The sequence below is a fragment of the Chlorocebus sabaeus genome, chromosome 6 (genome assembly GCF_047675955.1).
Source record: "Chlorocebus sabaeus isolate Y175 chromosome 6, mChlSab1.0.hap1, whole genome shotgun sequence".
Lineage (NCBI taxonomy): Eukaryota > Metazoa > Chordata > Mammalia > Primates > Cercopithecidae > Chlorocebus > Chlorocebus sabaeus.
In genome coordinates, this window is record NC_132909.1 from 43,143,505 (window position 1) to 43,161,847 (window position 18,343).

The 18,343-nt window shown below is 39.7% G+C and overlaps 1 protein-coding gene across 1 annotated transcript in view; it reads left to right on the forward strand.

The window, feature by feature from the left end:
• The window catches only part of LOC103234233 (zinc finger protein 506), a 20,132-nt gene extending 3,857 nt beyond the window's left edge, over positions 1–16,275 (forward strand). Inside the window, exons 2-5 of the mRNA XM_073016760.1 lie at positions 4,023–4,160; positions 10,735–10,861; positions 11,684–11,779; positions 11,985–16,275. Of these exons, the coding sequence (XP_072872861.1) occupies positions 4,023–4,160; positions 10,735–10,861; positions 11,684–11,779; positions 11,985–12,037 (414 nt within the window). The 3' untranslated portion in view covers positions 12,038–16,275. The remainder of the gene's footprint in view (positions 1–4,022; positions 4,161–10,734; positions 10,862–11,683; positions 11,780–11,984) is intronic.
• Positions 16,276–18,343: the final 2,068 nt, after the last annotated feature.

The window sequence follows — 18,343 nt, forward strand, 5'->3', positions numbered from 1 at the left end:
TGTGGTGAGCCAACATCACGCCATTGTACTACAGCCTGGGCAACAGGAACGAAACTCCATCTCAAAAAAACCACCAAGAAAAACAAAAATTTAGCCGGATGTGGTGGTAGGCACCTGTAATCCCAGCGACTCGGGAAGCTGAGGGAGGAGAATTGCTTGAACCTGGGAGGCAGCGGTTGCAGTGAGCCAGGATAGCGCCACTGTACTCCAGCCTAGGCGACAGAGTGAGAATCCAGCTCGAAAAAAAAAAAAAAAGCTAAGAAAAGAAATATTTCATTATGACCACTGAAAACAAATTCAGCTGATTTTTTTAATGAGAAAAAAATGTGCAGAGTGTGTGTCTGGCTGTGTGATAGGTAAGAAAAGAGAGCACCATCTAACTCATAATGGGAAGGGTGTTTCTTTCCATAAACTGTTCCTGGAGCACATAAAGGATGGAGAATTTTATTAATGACAAATATTTTCCAGGATTATCTATGTGTTTCATCTTTCCCCATCTCTTTTCTTTGTTTATGCATTTCTTCCATTTGACTTTTCCATGGCTGCATCTTATATATTAAACCAGAAAAGATAACTACAGTGTTTTGATGAGTTCTGTGAGTAGCTTACTGTACCAAATTATTGAACTTCAGGGAGGTTATGGGAGTCCCCCAGGTTTTACACAGTAGCTCAGAAGCATAGATGGGCCCTTGGGGTTTGTGACTGGCATCTGCCATGAGGACAATGTTGTGGGACGGAGCCCTGAATCAGTGTCTGTGCTGACTGTGGGTGGTGTCAGAATTCAAATGTGAGACAATAAGTTAGTGTTGGAGAATTGTTTGATGTTCAGCAAACTCTACAGATGTGGTGCCAGAAAAAAGATATAATGGAGGCCTGACCTGGAATAAAACTTTGGGAGATTGGGAATGGGAGGCTATGCTCTATTGTATGCAGGTTGTCACACTGCCCATTGTCCTGTGATTCCAGGTCTTCTCTCCGGGTGACAGATGATTGAAAATGTAGAGGAAAGGAGCTCTGATGACAAACTCCCTTTTCCCATAGCTGCCACCACGGGATTCCCACCCACTCACAAACACACACACCAGACATTGACGTGTCCGCACCCCTGCCAAGACTCGGCACCACCCTCAGGAACCTCACAATGGCATTTTTGATCCTAATGTTTCTTGCCAAGAATCCACAAGTCTCTGCAAGTCTCCTAGCATATTCCCACTCACAGACACTGAATCTGCAGCAGCAACCTGTTTTCTCCACTATCCTAGCATTTTGGACCAGCTGTTCATAATCTCGCCTGCCTGCATGCACACAGAAATCAGAGTACAGCCCCGCTGGGACCACTGTCTGTACCAAAAATCAGTCCTTTCACCTACATTGCACTTTCTTCCACCCAGGGATTTTTTTTTTTCTTTTAGCTTTTATTTTTGGTTTGGGGTACACGTGTGTTTGTTACACAGCTAAGATTATGTCATGGGGGTTTGGTGTGCAGATTTTGTCACTGAGATACTACCCATAGTACCAAACAGGTCTGTTTTCTGATCCTCTTAGTCCTCTCACCCTCCACCCTCTACTAGGCCTCAGTGTCTGTTGTTCTCCTCTTTGTGTTCATGTGTTGTTATTTAGCTCTTACTTATAAATAACAACATGCATTTGGTTTTCTGTTTCTGCATTATTATTATTTTGAGATGGAGTTTTGCTCTTGTTGCCCAGGCTGGAGTGCAATGGTGCGATCTTGGCTCACCACAACCTCCGCCTCCCAGGTTCAAGCAATTCTCCTGCCTCAGCCTCCTGAGTAGCTGGGATTACAGGCGTGTGCCACCACCCCTGGCTAATTTTGTATTTTTAGTAGAGACAGGGTTTCTCCATGTTGGTCAGGCTGATCTCAAACTCCACACCTCAGGTGATCCATCCCCCTTGGCCTCCAAAGTGCTGGGATTATAGGCATGAGCCATCACACCCAGCCTCTGCATTTGTTTTCTAAGAATAATGGTCTCCAGCTTCATCAGTGTTATTGCAAAGGACATGATCTTTTTTTTTTAATGGTCACAGAGTACTCCATGATGTACCATATTTTGTTTTTACTAAATCTTTTATTTTATTTTATTTTTGGAGACAGGGTCTCACTTATTGCCCAGGCTAGAGTGCTGTGGTGTATATTGGCTTACTTTAGCCTCAACTTCCCAGGCTCAAGCAATTCTCTCCTACCTCATCCTCCCAAGTAACTGGGACTACACGCAGGCATTACCACACCTGGCCAATTTTTCTGTTTGTATTTTCTGTGGTGACAAGATTTTGCCATGTTGTCCAGGCTGGTCTCAAACTTCTAAGCTCAGGCAGTGTACTTGCCTCGTCCTCCCAAAGTGCTGGGATTACAGGCATGAGCCACCGCATCTGACCATACCATATTTTCTTTATCCAGTCTACCACTGATAGGCATTTATGGCCTGTGCATGTCTTTGTTATGTGAATAGTGCTGCAATGAACATGCATGTGGATGTGTCTTTATAATATAATTTATATTTTGGGGGGTATATACCCAATTATGAGGTTCCTGGGTCAAATGATAATTGTTTCTAGTTCTGTGAAGAATTGCCACACTGCTTTTTACAGTTGTTAAACTAATTTACACTCCCAACAGCAGAGTATAAGCATTCCCTTTTCTCTGCAACCTTGCCAGCATCTGTTATTTTTTGACTTTTTAAAAATAGCCATTCTGACTGGTGTAATGTGAGATCTCATTGTGGTTTCTCTCTTAATTTCTCTAATGATTAGTGATGAGCAGTTTTTTTTCATATGCTTGTTAGCCACATGTATATCTTCTTTTGAAAAGTATCTCTTCATGTTTTTTGCCTACTTTTTAATGAGGTTTTTTTCTTGTAAACTTTTTAAAGTTTCTAATAAATTTGAAAGACCTCTGTCAGAGGCAAAGTTTGCAAATATTTTCTTTTCTTCTGTAGGTTGTCTGTTTACTCTGTTGATAGTTTATTTGCTGTGAAGAAGCTCTTTAGTTTAAATAGGTCCATTTGTCAATTTTTGCTTTTGTTGCAATTGCTTTTGGTAGCTTCCTCATGAAGTCTTTGCCAGTTTCTGTGTCAAGAATGGTATCTTTTAGGTTATCTTGCAGGACTTCTTGTAATTTTAAGTTTTACACTTAAGTCTTTATCTTGATTTTTGTATATGGTGTAATAAAGGGGTCCAGTTTCTGTCTTCTGCATAGTGCTAGATAGTTATTCCAGCACCATTTATTAAATAGAGAATTCTTCCCACATTCTTATTGTCAGATTTGTCAAAAATCTGATGGTTATAGAGAGTGTCTATTTTGGGCTCTCTATTCTGTTGCATTGGTCTTGTGCACTCATTCATTTTTTATAACATCTTTCTTCTGCTTTTTCTCCCATAAACATTCTTTCAAGTGCATACAGTGTGCAAAATTCAGATGTCCAAGGGTTCAAAAACTCTTTAAAAAGTTCCAAAAATTTTTTTGCTATTCTCTCTTAAGGGATTTAGATTATATGTAAATATTTTTCTCTGCTTTTTTTGGAAATATATGTAAATCATATTAACAGCTAAATAAACCTTTTGTCATTTTTTCTGACTCCAGATTATCTTTAGCTAGTACTTCAGATTTTTTGCTTTCTTTTTGCTTCTGAAAAGTTTATTTTTTGCATTTTTAGTCCTTAAAAGTATACACAGATTTGTTTAGATAAAAGCTTATTTTAAGAGCACACAGAAGCTTAGCACAAAGATAAAATTAAATTTAGCAATACATAATGATAAAGACTAAAAGATACTAAGTTCCTTTGACAGAAACTTGATTATCCAAGGAAATTATCCAATATTTGCAGGCTAAAGTACTTATACTGCAAAAGCAAGAACAGTTCAGTGTATAAACTGAACAGTGGAGTCTGTAGTTGTACCTTGCGTTCTATTTACTACTTCAGAACAATTAGCATAGTTATGTGTAGTGTTTGTAGACAACCTGCATTCATATAAATTAAACAGTATTTTCACTTTTTTTGAGACAGAGTCTCTCTCTGTTGCCCAGGCTGGAGTGCAGCAATATGATCTCGGCTCACTGCAACCGCTGCCTCCCGAGTTCAAGCAATTCTCCTGCCTCAGAATCCCGAGTGACTGGGATTACAAGCGTGCACCATCATGCCTGGGTAAGTTTTTGTATTTTTTAGTAGCAATGGGGTCTCACCATGTTGCCCACCTTGATCTTGAACTCCTGGCCTCAGGTGATCTACCCACCTCAGCCTCCCAAAGTGCTGGGATTATAGGGGTGAGCCATAAACGGTATTTTCTACAATAGTATGAATATAAAGCCACAATAATTACTTTGAATGAATCACTTAAATGGTTATTTTAATATTGTTATTTAAAGCATTTTAACTGAAGTATAGTTGCAATTTTTAAAAATGCTACGTACATTATGACTAGTTCATTAAAATTATTGATAATTATTTATATCTAATATCCAAAGAAAATTTACCAAATTGTTGTAGTAGATATTAGTCTGACATGTTTATTACTTTATTCAATAGGGATAATTATGAGTAAACACAATGTTAGTATCTTTTATTTCACTAAATTGGAATTCTGCTATTATAGGACAAATAAAGACAGGTGATGTGGCCACCCAAACACCACCAACATAGCTCTTCAGTTAGCTATGTTGCAAGCTCTAATATATTCCATTATACGAACACAGTCAGATTCTATTCATCAAAAAGTGTTGTTGGAAGTTGTCAGATGTATTTAAATATAGAACCCCCATTCAATGGCTAGGAGATGAGAGAGCAGCAGAGATGGAAAAGAAACTTTATAAAAATTCTTCTGAAAATCTTCCCCCTTTCTTCATAATGCTCATGTTTTTCATGCTGAGAGTAGCTGTGTACTTTGGGTGTTTAGAGAGAAATTGCTTTTAGGGGAATATTTTCTGGCTGACTTGATCAATCTCATATCTAATCTGAGCTTTTTCTTAACATCTCTCCTTTAATTGTACTCCACTTGCTGTAACACCAAAGGATACAGAACCAAGTTGCTCCTACCTAGAATCTGCAGATAAGGTCTGACCTTTGCCTGGGATTTACAAAAAAAGGGTCAGACGTTGGATAGAGAATGTACAGACAACTAACAAAAGGCATTTTCTGCATTGTGAGATGTCAACATAGACATCTTATAGCCCCCATTTGGGAGTGTGGCTATTTGAGATTTTTCACATCTTCTTCATTGACCTGCTACAGTTATGTGAGAGGCTCCAGGAGGAAATAGAATCTGATGGCAGAATCTGTAGAAGTATCCAGGGCCATGACCACAACCGCAACTAAATTTACCTGTAAAATGTGATACTGGAGTAGAGTATTTTTGTTATTTCTCTTACCCAAGAGCTAGTAAATCAGAACGGGTGATCCAGGTTCTGGAGTTCCACCAGGGCTGTTCCATTTTCTATTTAGAATCAGTCTGAGTCTCTCCAGCCTGGCTTATCATTGGGCCATTGGCCTAGGGTCACTGGGAATTCCCTCAAAATCACCTAGGTGTCTTTGAGGCATTTTTGAGGCATTTGAGATGTCCCGTACAGAATTATGTCAGGCTGACAAGAGTGGTTAATTCTGCTTCTGTCTCAGTGTAAGAGAAATGAGTCATCTGTGTTTGTTCATCCCCTCATACGAGAGGTGTCTTTGGTTGATACCTAGATGAGAGTTTCTCCAATTTCCTGGTACTTGGATGATAAACAAGGACGAGATCTGGAGACCCAAATAGATAAACTAGTAGCTTCCATTTCATATGACCATTAAACAAAAACATAAAGCAGTCATGGTTCCTACAATCCAGAAACTTTTAGTCTAGACTAGCAACTGGATAAATAATTGAATTGTGCATCATATGGTTGGTACAATAAATACATGTGTCCAAAATCTTGGGCTTTATTTAGGCCACTTTCTTTATATCATTGTGACTTCTGAGGTCTACATCTGAGGGCATATTTATGAACAGAAGAACTGTTACTATAATTTCTTTTCTTTTTATTTTTGAGCGGGAGTACAGTAGTGTGATCTCAGCTCACTGCAACCTCTGCCACCCTGGTTCAAGTGATCCTACTGCCTCTGCCTCCTGAGTAGCTGGGATTACAGGTGCCTGCCATCAGATCTGGCTAATTTTTGTATTTTTAGTAGAGATGGGGTTTCACCATCTTGGTCAGGCTGGTCTTGAACTCCAGGCTGGTCTTGGTCAGGCTGGTCTTGATCTCGCGATCCACCTGCCTTGGCCTCCCAAAGTGCTGGGATTATGTGCGTTAGCCACCACACCCAGCAGTAGAATTTCTATTTATTTTTCCTTGTTAAGTATACGTATTTATTTTCTAATAAAATTGCTCTAGAAGGGCCGAGCATGGTGGCTCATGCCTGTAATCCCAGCACATGAGAAGCCGAGGCAGGCGAATCATGAGGTCAGGAGTTTGAGACCAGCCTGGCCAATATGGTGAAACGCCATCTCTACTAATAATACAAAAATTAGGCATGGTGGCACGCACCTGTAGTTCTAGCTAACTGGGAGGCTGAGGCAGAAGAATCACTGGAACCTGGGAGGCAGAAGTTGCAGTGAGCTGAGATCGCACCAGTGTACTCCAGCCTAGACGACAGAGTGAGACTGCATCTCAAAACAAAACAAAAAACAAAATTACCCTAGAAGACCTGAAGGGATTTGTTTAAATTGTATATTAGTATATAGTATAAAGTTGACAGGGCAGTGGCTAGAAAAGATTAAAATTGCAGAAGCTCTGGATTTAAGTTTCTTTTAGGTAAGCTTAGAAAAAACAAAACTGGAAGTACCCCAGTGGCATAGAGAACAGAATTCTATATAGAGTCCTCACCTTGCCCCAGACCTGTTCAGATTCACTTTTTTTTTTTTTTTTTTTTTTGAGATGGAGTGTGTCGCCCAGGCTGGAGTGCAGTGGAGCGATCTCGGCTCACTGCAATCTCTGCCTCCTGGATTCACGCCATTCTCCTGCCTCAGCCTCCCGAGTAGCTGGGACTACAGGCGTCCACCACCACGCCCAGCTAATTTTTTTGTATTTTTAGTAGAGATGGGGTTTCACCCTGTTAGCCAGGATGGTCTCGATCTCCTGACCTCGTGATCTGCCTGCCTTGGCCTCCCAAAGTGCTGGGATTATAGGCGTGAGCCACCGTGACCAGCCGCAGAGACACCCTTTTTGGAGACTTTATTGAGTTCTGACCCTACCTTGGAGTCTTGCCTCACAGAACTGATGAAAAGAGATCAAAGTTTTGGCTAATGAATCCTAGTAAGTTTCTAGAGCTAGTGCTCACAATTTCCTGAAACCCAAAAGCAAATAAATGGGAAAAATAAAGTATGTATTTTAAAGTCTTAGTTTTTAACTGTTGTATTTAAACCAGTGCTTGCAGAGACACTCAAATTAGCAACTTGTTTTCTATTCCTGAAGATCCAGTAGTTGTTCCATAAGTCACAAAAAAGTAAATATGAATAGAATAAAATTTTCTCTATACTACATTAAACTCTTCCTTCTATATCTCTTTCATCTGTCTATATTTGGCTTTTATTCTACACAATTTAAAAAAAAAAATTTGATGACCGAGAAATAGAAGAAGAAATAAAAACGCTGGGACCTTTATCTAAATCCTGGAAATTATGAAACCCTTAGTACTAGCTCCCAGGGTGTTATGAGAATTAAATCACATAATGTGTTATGCCCAGCACAGTGCTCTGTATCATACCCTTGAGCACATAGTGCCTGTTTAATAAACATTGCATTAGTACATGTGTACACATGTTGCTTTTTAAATACAGATTTGTTCAGACATTGCTGCCTTCTGTTTTGTCTGTAAACTTTAAATAGCCAGCAAAGAATATAAAACTTTAGGATGGAGATGGGTTGTCCTTATTTGTACCAGAAGTATTTGGTTGTGACAAGGGGGCTAAAGTGAGGCCAAAATTACCAAGTGATTTATAAACTCGTTAAAACCTGAGAAGCAATGCTTAGCTTAGTGGTTATCAACCCAGGCTTCTCCTTAGGATCACATGGTCAATTTGCAGAAACCTCTTGTGCCCTCCCCACAGCCTCTGTTTATTGTTGTGGGTGGAAGCATCCATGTTGTTTTAATGAAGGGCCTCATATGGGCCAGAATCAGGTATGAGGATTTCAAAATACATTCATGAGAGTTAAGTTCCACCTTTGTACTATAGGGTGGTCACGGGGCCTGTTCTATTTGGGTTTGATAGGGACAGGTCAGTGTGGCACATATTTGCATTACTGTAACAGAAATTACTGGTGTCTGTGGCAGGGGAGGGCACCTGAGGACAGGAAAGGAGAAACATGTTTTTATCTTCATGGAGCAGCTCATGGTGCCTGAATCTCTTCTGTTTTAAAGGACAGAAATGGGTTGACTTTTTCTTTTTCTGCCAGTTGATGTCATCCTAGCAGGTAAACATGTAATACTGACACCTTTAAAGGCATATTGTTAAGATGCAGGTGTAATTTATCCAGAGAGTCTCATCTGAGAATGACTTCCAGAGGAGGAGGAAGAAAAAAAAGGCTTTTCTTCAGGTAAATGTGTGTCAGATGAAGAGCTGTGTCCACTCTGCCTCCTGGACTGCCATGCATTTAGTACTCACACACCTTTACTTCTCTACTTGTGTTTTTTCTCCCTAATGAGTTTGGTTTAACTACTTGTTAAAATTCTTTTGATAGTCAAGGGTCTCTGAAAAATATTTCTTTCCTATATCTCAGAGCCTTCTCTTTATTTGCTGCATCATAGCTTCTTATATGCCATGCAGGATTCTCAGCAATAATTTATGATCTGCAATATTAAAAATGTGTCCTTTGTGGCGGGTGAACATGGAAGGATGTGGATACTCAAGATTTCTATTGGGGAAAAACTCTGGTCCTTAGTAAAGATGTAGAACATGTAATGTTGAGGCTCCATCTGTGTGTTGCATTAGCTCTATGCAGAACGGGATTAAGAAAATGCGTATTAAAATTGGATGGCATTTATTACCAAGAAAGTTTTGAAAACAATTATTAGGAGATACCTGCTCTCTAGGGTGCTAAGTGAAAGTCTCCATAAAACTGATGTTTCTTTTTTTTTTTTTTTTTTTTTTTGAGACGGAGTCTCGCTCTGTAGCCCAGGCTGGAGTGCAATGGCCAGATCTCAGCTCACTGCAAGCTCCGCCTCCCGGGTTCACGCCATTCTCCGGCCTCAGCCTCCCGAGTAGCTGGGACTACAGGCGCCCACCACCTCGCCCATTCTTTCTTTTTCCTTTTTTTTTTTTGCTTTTGAGACGGAGTCTCACTCTGTCACCCAGGCAGGGGTATAGTGGCGTGATCTCGGCTCACTGCAAACTTCGCCTCCCAGGGTCAAGCAATTCTCCTGCCTTAGCCTTCTGAGTAGCTGGGATTACAGGTGCCTGCCACCACACCCAGCTAATTTTTGTATTTTTAGTAGAGACAGGGTTTCACCCTGTCAGGCTGGTCTCGAACTGATGAACTCGTGATCCGCCCACCTTGTGCCTCCCAAAGTGTTGGGATTACAAGTGTGAGCCATCGCACCCGGCCTAAAACTAATGTTTCTTTATGGTTAAATTCAGACTATAATTTTCTTTTTTGGGGGGAATATTTCAACAGTGATGCTGTGTTCTTCTGTGAGCATTAGCACAACATAAAAATCTGTCCTAGTGCAGTTAATGGTTAATGATTCACTTGGTTAAGCAGCTGTTTGACAGATTTTTTTTGACTATAGAGTTATTTTTCTCTTTATTATTAAGTATCTTTAGGCAGCTGATGTGCATAAACCATCATATTTAATCTGGCAGCTGTCCTTATTTTTTCCCTACATATTTTTCTTTGATAAATTGAGGGCTCTTTGTTTATAGGCTAGAAAATATGGGGAAAACACAGGCTCTTCCACTTAGTAAATGTTTGAAAAAATATCCCTCTTGGGCCAAAAACATTCACATTACTGGTGTGTTAGAAATTCAAAAAATTGGCCGGCCACGGTGGCTCATGCCTGTAATCCCAGCACTTTGGGAGGCTGAAGCAGCGGATCACCTGAGGTCGGGGGTTCAAGAGCAGCCTAACCAACATGGAGAAACCCCATCTCTACTAAAAATACAAAACAAAAAATTAGCCAGGCGTGGTGGTCCATGACTGTAATCCCAGCTACTCGGGAGGTTCAGGCAGGAGAATTGCTGGAACCCGGGAGATGGAGTCTGGTGAGCTAAGATGGCGCCATTGCACTCCAGCCTGGGCAACAAGAGTGAAACTCCATCTATAAATAAATCTATAAATAAATACGTAAATAAGATCTGGGGGAAAAAAAAAAAACCCTGCATAACAAGGTCTTCAGCTTATTGTACATATTAAAATTTGAGAGGTGCCCTCTAACTCAGCATTTCTGTCTGAAAAATATTCACAACTCATTCTGTATGATGTAAATATAGCACTCAAAAATGTCATGTTCGTGTTCATGGCCTTAATTTTATACTTTAGAAAAATATATGAACTGATGTGGATCTTGTGCTGCTCTTTTTTCTCAGAGTTAGAGAATACCTTAGAGAATATTTCTGTGTTGAAAACATTTTATTGGATAATTCTAGTCCTGTAAGTCAGAACTACTTCTCTTTACTCTCTCATTTCACCTTAAGTCAAATTAAAAATTCCGCCCATGGCCACTTGGTAAAAATATGTGTGTGTGTGTTTTTCAGGGACCATTACAATTTAGAGATGTGGCCATAGAATTCTCTCTGGAGGAGTGGCATTGCCTGGACACTGCACAGCGGAATTTATATAGGGATGTGATGTTAGAGAACTACAGAAACCTGGTCTTCCTTGGTGAGGATAACTTGAGTACCTAATTAATAATATACCCTAAAGGTTTTATTTCTCTTTTTTGTAGAATGTTTTTTAGTAATTTATTCTTTGCATACAAGAGTTTCAGATACCCTTTTTCCAGAAAAATCTTCAGAGTTTGTTCATTTAGAAAAGAATTTTTTCAAGATGTTTAATCTTAATCCAAACTTTCCACATTCCTGAGTTGAGCTTTATTCTTCACTCCAAATTAGTGGTAATTCCAAAAATTTAGTGGCATAAAATATTGTTGCCCCTACCTGAAAATCTAATTGCCACCACCAATTTTTGATTTTAGTAGTACCAGGTAGTAAAATTAAGAAACCTACAAATTGAAAGTATTTTCTAAATATTTAGAAATTTCTGTTATAGGCCAGGCGTGGTGGCTCACGCCTATAATCCCAGCACTTTGGGAGGCTGGGCAGGTGGATCACCTGAGGTCAGGAGTTCGAGACCAGCCTGACCAACATGGTGAAACCCTGCCTGTACTAAAAATGCAAAATTAGCTGGGCATGGTGGCGCATGCCTGTAATCCCAGCTACTCGGGAGGCTGAGGCAGGAGAACCACTTGAACCCAGGAGGTGGAGGTTGTGGTGAGCCAAGATCGAGCCATTGCACTCCAGCCTAGGCAACAAGAGTGAAACTCCATCTTAAAAAAAAAAAAAAAAAAAGAAATTTCTGTTATAACTTAGTATTTTAGTATTAATTTACTAGAATATTTTATCACATCCTCTCTGCTGAGCACATTACTAGCTTGTAATTGGAGACTATGAGCAAGATTCATGTTATTTATTCTTAATAAAACAGGTATTGTTGTCTCTAAACCAGACCTGATCACCTGTCTGGAGCAAGGAAAAAAACCTTTAACTATGAAGAGACATGAGATGATTGCCAAACCCCCAGGTAGGTGTGAGTGAAAATGAATACAACAGACGACACAGATAAGAGGTCCCAAGGTCAAAGAGAAAGCCAGTCCTTAAAATGTTATATGGGAAGCTGTGTTCCCAAGGAAATAGTTCCTGGGCAGCTTTTTTTTTAAATTTTGCTCTTACAAAGAGGCATCTGTCTTATGTTTTTAAATTCTCTAGGGATTCTACTTTTCTTTCAGTGAGCTTCCTTCAAGTTCACAGTGAGAGCCAAAGTCCTCTTCATGACAGATAAGAAACTGCACAATCTGGCTGCTTTTCCATTGTTTTGGGGACACACAAGTATCTGCATGATTCTGAGAAACTAAGACCTTTTTTTTTTTTTTTTTTTTTTGAGACGGAGTCTCACTCGGCCGCCCAGGCTGGAGTGCAGTGGCCGGATCTCAGCTCACTGCAAGCTCCGCCTCCCGGGTTTATGCCATTCTCCTGCCTCAGCCTCCCCAGTAGCTGGGACTACAGGCGCCCACCACTTCGCCCGGCTAGGTTTTTGTATTTTTTAGTAGAGACGGGGTTTCACTGTGTTAGCCAGGATGGTCTTGATCTCCTGACCTCGTGATCCGCCCATCTCGGCCTCCCAAAGTGCTGGGATTACAGGCTTGAGCCACCGCGCCCGGCCCACGAAACTAAGACCTTTTTAAGTTCTCTTTTTGCATCAGGTCTTAAATGTGTGTGGAAGTATTAGCTTCTGTTCCACTTTTTTGTCCATTTTTGTTTTTACTACTATATAGTCTTAAAATACATAGCTTGAAATTTTAAGCATGATATCCTGCTTTGTTCTTTTTCCTCATGATTGCTTTGGCTATTCAAAGTTTATTATAGTTTCATGTAAATTTTAGAATTGTATTTTCCATTACTGTGAAAAAAATACCCCTGCAATTTTAATAGGAAGTTTATTGAATCTATAGATTACTTTGGATAATATGGCACTTCAATAATATTTAATCTTTCAATCCATAGACATAAACTATTTTAAAATTTACTTGGATCTTCTCTGATTTTTTTTTTGTATTAACTCCTTGATTTTTTCTTCAGAAATTTATTATTTAATGCTATAGTAAATAAGATTTTTTCTTTATCAGATAGTTAAACTCTATGAAACCATAGATATACTTTTATGTTAATATTTTGTTAATTTAATTAGTGTATTTATTAGTTTAGATAGGTTTTAATGTACTATGTGTGTTTTTGTTTTTGTTTTTATATTATACTTTAAGTTCTAGGGTGCCATGTGCACAACATGCAGGTTTGTTACATAGGTATACATGTGCCATATTGGTTTGCTGCACCCATTAACTCATCATTTATGTTAGGTATTTCCCCTAATGCTATCCGTCCCACAACCCGCCACCCTACGACAGGCCGGGCCCAGTGTGTGGTGTTCCCCGCCTGTGTCCAAGTGTTCTCATTGTTCAGTTCCCACCTATGAGTGAGAACATGCGGTGTTTGGTTTTTCTGTCCTTGTGATAGTTTGCTCCGAATGATGGTTTCCAGCTTCATCCATGTCACTGCAAAGGACATGAACTCATCCTTTTTTATGGCTGTATAGTATTCCATGGTGTATATGTGCCACATTTTCTTAATCCAGTCTGTCATTGATGGACATTTGGGTTGGTTCCAAGTCTTTGCTATTGTGAATAGTGCCGCCATAAACATATGTGTGCATGTGTCTTTATAGTAGCATGACTTATAATCCTTTGGGTATATACCCAGTAATGGGATGGCTGGGTCAAATGGTATTTCTAGTTCTAGATCCTTGAGGAATCGCCACACTGTCTTCCACAATGGTTGAACTAGTTTACACTGCCACCAACAGTGTAAAAGCGTTCCTGTTTCTTCACATCCTCTCCAGCATCTGTCGTTTCCTGACTTTTTAATGATTGCCATTCTAACTGGTGTGAGATGGTATCTCATTGTGATTTTGATTTGCATTTCTCTGATGACCAGTGATGATGAACATTTTTTCATGTGTCTGTTGGCTGCATAAATGTCTTCTTTTGAGAAGTGTCTGTTCATATTCTTTGCCCACTTTTTGATGGTTTTTTTTTTTTCTTGTAAATTTGTTTAAGTTATTTGTAGATTCTGGATATTAGCCCTTTGTCAGATGGGTAGATGGCAAAAATTTTCTCCCATTCTGTAGGTTGCCTGTTCACTCTGATGGTGGTTTCTTTTGCTGTGCAGAAGCTCTTTAGTTTAATTAGATCTCATTTGTCTATTTTGGCTTTTGTTGCCATTGCTTTTGGTGTTGTAGTCATGAAGTCCTTGCCCATGCCTATGTCCTGAATAGATAAAATTGACAAAATTGACCGTATAGTTGGTAAACCATTCCTCAGCCAATGTAAAAGTACTCTGTATGGTTTTTTAAACATAAGATTGTATGATCTACCAACAGCATTTTACGTATTTTTCTGTTTCAGTGGATTTTTAAATTTATTTGACTAATTATTCTGCCACATCCAGTGCTAGATTAAAATAGAAGCATTGACAATGGGCACAATATAGTTTTGTATTGGTGTCTGAATTTGATGGAGAAAAACACCTCTTCAGGTTTTCCTAAACTGATTTTTTAGAAGGTAAAAAATCTTATTTTATTGGGCCCTTAACGTGATGAGATGCCCTCTGAATTTGTAGTGAAGAGGGATTGTAGCTTGGTCACAAGGCTGCTGGGTCTGCACTATTAGTTGGCTTGTTATGGGGGCTTGGGTAGTTGTAATTCCCATTTTATTTTTGGACAGACTGAATACCCTTCAGGACTTTGCTCTGTAGGGCAGACACTAGGGCATGTTTTTGCAGTCGGGTCTGCATATGGTGGGCCTTGTATCAGGATGTGGATGAGTATGGCTTTCAGTGAGTACCAGAGAATATTTCCTCAGGTAACTGTGTGGGTTTCTATATAGGCAGAACTGGCCATAAACTGTGGCTCAGGTAACTGAAACTGAGTCACTGAACTGTTTCAGGGACCACAGTAAAGGCCAAGGTCTGCAGGCCTGCCTACATGGCTGTAAATGGGTACCTTCCTCCAGGTCTCTGGAATGGCAGGACCTCTGCCAGACTGTGGCTGGGAGGAGTTTCGCATAGTTTCAGACTAAGTTCAGAATTCTCAGTCAGACCAAGTTGAGTGAACCCTATCTTGGTCTGTAGCCAAGAACAGGGGTCCTGTAGTTTCCCACCTGAATGAGGGGCTGCCTTCTGAATAGAACACTTCTCAATCTTAAGCTTTAACAGCGTTTCAGAACTCCCTCTCTGGATCTCAAATCTTACAGGCACTTATTTTGGAGATGGGGTCTTGCTACATAACGCAGACTGGTCTCAACATCCTGGCCTGAAGCATTTCTCCAACCTTAATGTATCATGGAGCTGTCATTACAGGTGTAAGCTGGTAATGCCTGTAACCATGCATTAGCCTGGTTCTCTCATAAAGGCATTCTGGTCAGGGATGGCTGACCTTTTTTTTGCTGTAAAGGGATATGAAAATAGGGGACTTTTAATCTTTTCATCTTGGTGAGGTCACTGTCCCTATACATTTTTACTTTCTGTTTTCTGTTTCAAATTTGTCTGTAATTTTAGATTCAGATGTTTAGGACTATACGCTAGAATTTGCATGGTCGGAAGTAAATTAGATAATTAGTAGACACTCCATATTTACTAAAATAGTTACTTATAAATTTAAGTTTGCTGCAGGCAAAAAGGAATTACAGAATTTTCATCTACTTTCTTCAGCTTATATCTAAATAATAACATAGTTTATTTCCTAATATTTGTTTTACATATCAGAGGGTCTAACCCCACTCTGCAAAATATATATATTTTTCTTTATTTAACAATGTAAGTCTATTCTTTTCTTCTAAAGTTGATTACAGCAGTTTCATTTTGTGTAAGAATATTTAAAACATAAAAAGTAACACTAGTTTCTTTTAAATCATTATTTATTAAAAGTTTCTAATTAGAATCTTCTGTGTATAATGATACTGCAGATTATCTGAAATTGTACTGCCACACAGTGCATGCCAGTGACTCAAAATACCTGCATTTAATGAGTACACCTGTAGACTTTTTTTTTTTTTTTTGAGATAGAGTCATGCTCTGTCACCCAGGCTGGAGTGCAGTGGTGCGTGTGATTTTGGCTCACCTCAACCTCCACCTCCTGGCTTCAAGCATTTCTCATGCCTCAGCCTCCCAAGTAGCTGCAATTACAGGCATGTGCCACCATGCCCGGCTAATTTTTGTATTTTTTGTAGAGATGGGGTTTCACCATGTTGGTCAGGCTGGTTTTAAACTCCTGACCTCAGGTGATCTGCCCGCCTCGGCCTCCCATAGTGCTGAGATTACAGATGTGAGCCACTGCACCTGGCCTAACAATGTTTTTTTTAAATGATACATCAATGTTGCATACCAGATTTTATGAGTGAACATTTCTCTTATTATTGTTTTGAAGTTCCATGTTACTGTGTTTTTTCAGAGTAGGTTTTTTTTTTTTTTAAGACAGAGTCTCACTCTGTCAACCAGGCTGGAGTGCGATCTCAGCTCACTGCAACCTCCACCTCCCAGGTTCAAGCGATTCTTCTGCCACAGCCTCCCGAGTAGCTGGGACTACAGGCGTATGCCACCATACCCGACTAATTTTTGTATTTTTAGTCGAGATGGGGCTTCACCATGTTGGCCATGCTGATCTCAAACTCTTGGCCTCAGGTGATCTACCCGCCTCAGCCTCCCAAAGTGCTACGATTACAGGCTCGAGCCTCCGTCCCCATCCTTTTTTTTTTTTTGAGATGGATTCTCGTACTGTCACCCAGGCTGGAGTTCTATGGCATGATTTTGGCTCACTGCAACCTCCACCTCCTGGATTCAAGCGATTCTCCTGCCTCAGACTTGTGAGTACTGCTGGAACTACAGGTGTGCCATGCCCTGCTAATTTTTGCATTTTTAGTAGAGATGAGGTTTCACCATGTTTGTTTGTCAGGCTGATCTCGAACTCCTGACCTGAAGCAGTCCACCCACCTTGGCCTCCCAAAGTGCTGGGATTACGGGTGTGAGCCACCACACCCAGCCATTTTTTGTTTTTTTGGTTTTTTTTGAAGGGAGTTTTGCTCTTGTTGCCCAGGCTGGAGTACAGTGGCATAATCTTAGCTTACTGCAACCTCCACCTTCCGGTTTCAAGTGATTCTCCTGCCTCAGTCCCCTGAGTAGCTGGGAGTACAGGCACGTGCCACCATACCCAGCTCATTTTGTATTTTTAGTAGAGATGTTACCATGTTGGTCAGGCTGGTCTCAAACTCTTGACATCAGGTGATCCGCCTGCCTCTGCCTCCCAAAGTGTTGGGATTCCAGGTGTGAGCCACCACTCCTGGCCTGAAACAGTTTTTTAATCCTATCTAGGTGAGTAGTCATAAAAATTCTCCTAATTTCAACATCTATTTATTTATGAATCTGTATTATTTTGTGTGGGAGAAACACATAACAAAATGTTTTATCTGTCAAAAACACATAACAAAATTTATAATAAAATATTTCTAGGCCGGGCGCAGTGGCTCATACCTGTAATCCCAGCACTTTGGGAGGCCAAGGCAGGCGGATCATGAGGTCAGGAGATCGAGACTATCCTGACCAACATGGGGAAACCCTGTCTCTACTGAAATACAAAAAAACCGGGCATGGTGGCGCATGCCTGTAGTCCCAGCTACTCAGGAGGGTGAGGCAGGGGAATTGCTTGAACCCCGGAGGCAGAGGTTGCAGTGAACCGAGATCTTGCCACTGTACTCCAGCCTCAGAGACAGAGTGAGACTCCATCTCAAAAAATAATAATAATAATAATAAGTAGTATATATATGTATACTGTTTAGTCATATTATGTTGACATTGTTATGCATCATATCACTAGAATATTTTTATCTTGCAGAGCTAAATCTCAATATACATTAAACAACTACCAATTCTTCCCATTTGATAGCACTTTTAAAGCACCACTTTTTCCGGTTTCTAAGACTGTAACTGCTTTATACATCTCATACAATCTGTCTTTTGGTGGCTGGCTCATTTTACTTTGCATAATGTCATCAATATTTCTCATAATAGTTATTAGAGTATTTTCTGCTTTTTGAAAATTGAGTGATATGCCAGTATTTTTATATCTACTGATTTGGTGACAGAAATTTGCATTGCTTTTATCTGTTGGCTTTCAGTAGCAGTGCTGCTATAATTATGTGAAAGATGATATATGTGCTGCATTCTGTTTTGTTAGTCTACTTTTTCACCTTTATACTCATACCAAATTGTTTTAATTCTGTAGCTTTTTGATGTGTTTTGAAATCAAATTGTAATGCCTCCAACTTTTTTTTTTTTTTTTTTGGAAGATTGTTGGGTACTTTATTGCCTCTTTAGACTCCATATTCTTTTGGATTTGCTGTTTTTATTTCTTCAAAAATGCAATGAGAAATTTGAAAAAATTGCATTAAATCTATAGATTAAATTGAGCGGTATAGACATCCACATAATATTATTTCCTTTTTGATTGTTTTTGAAATGGAGTTAAATTAACCCGCCTCAA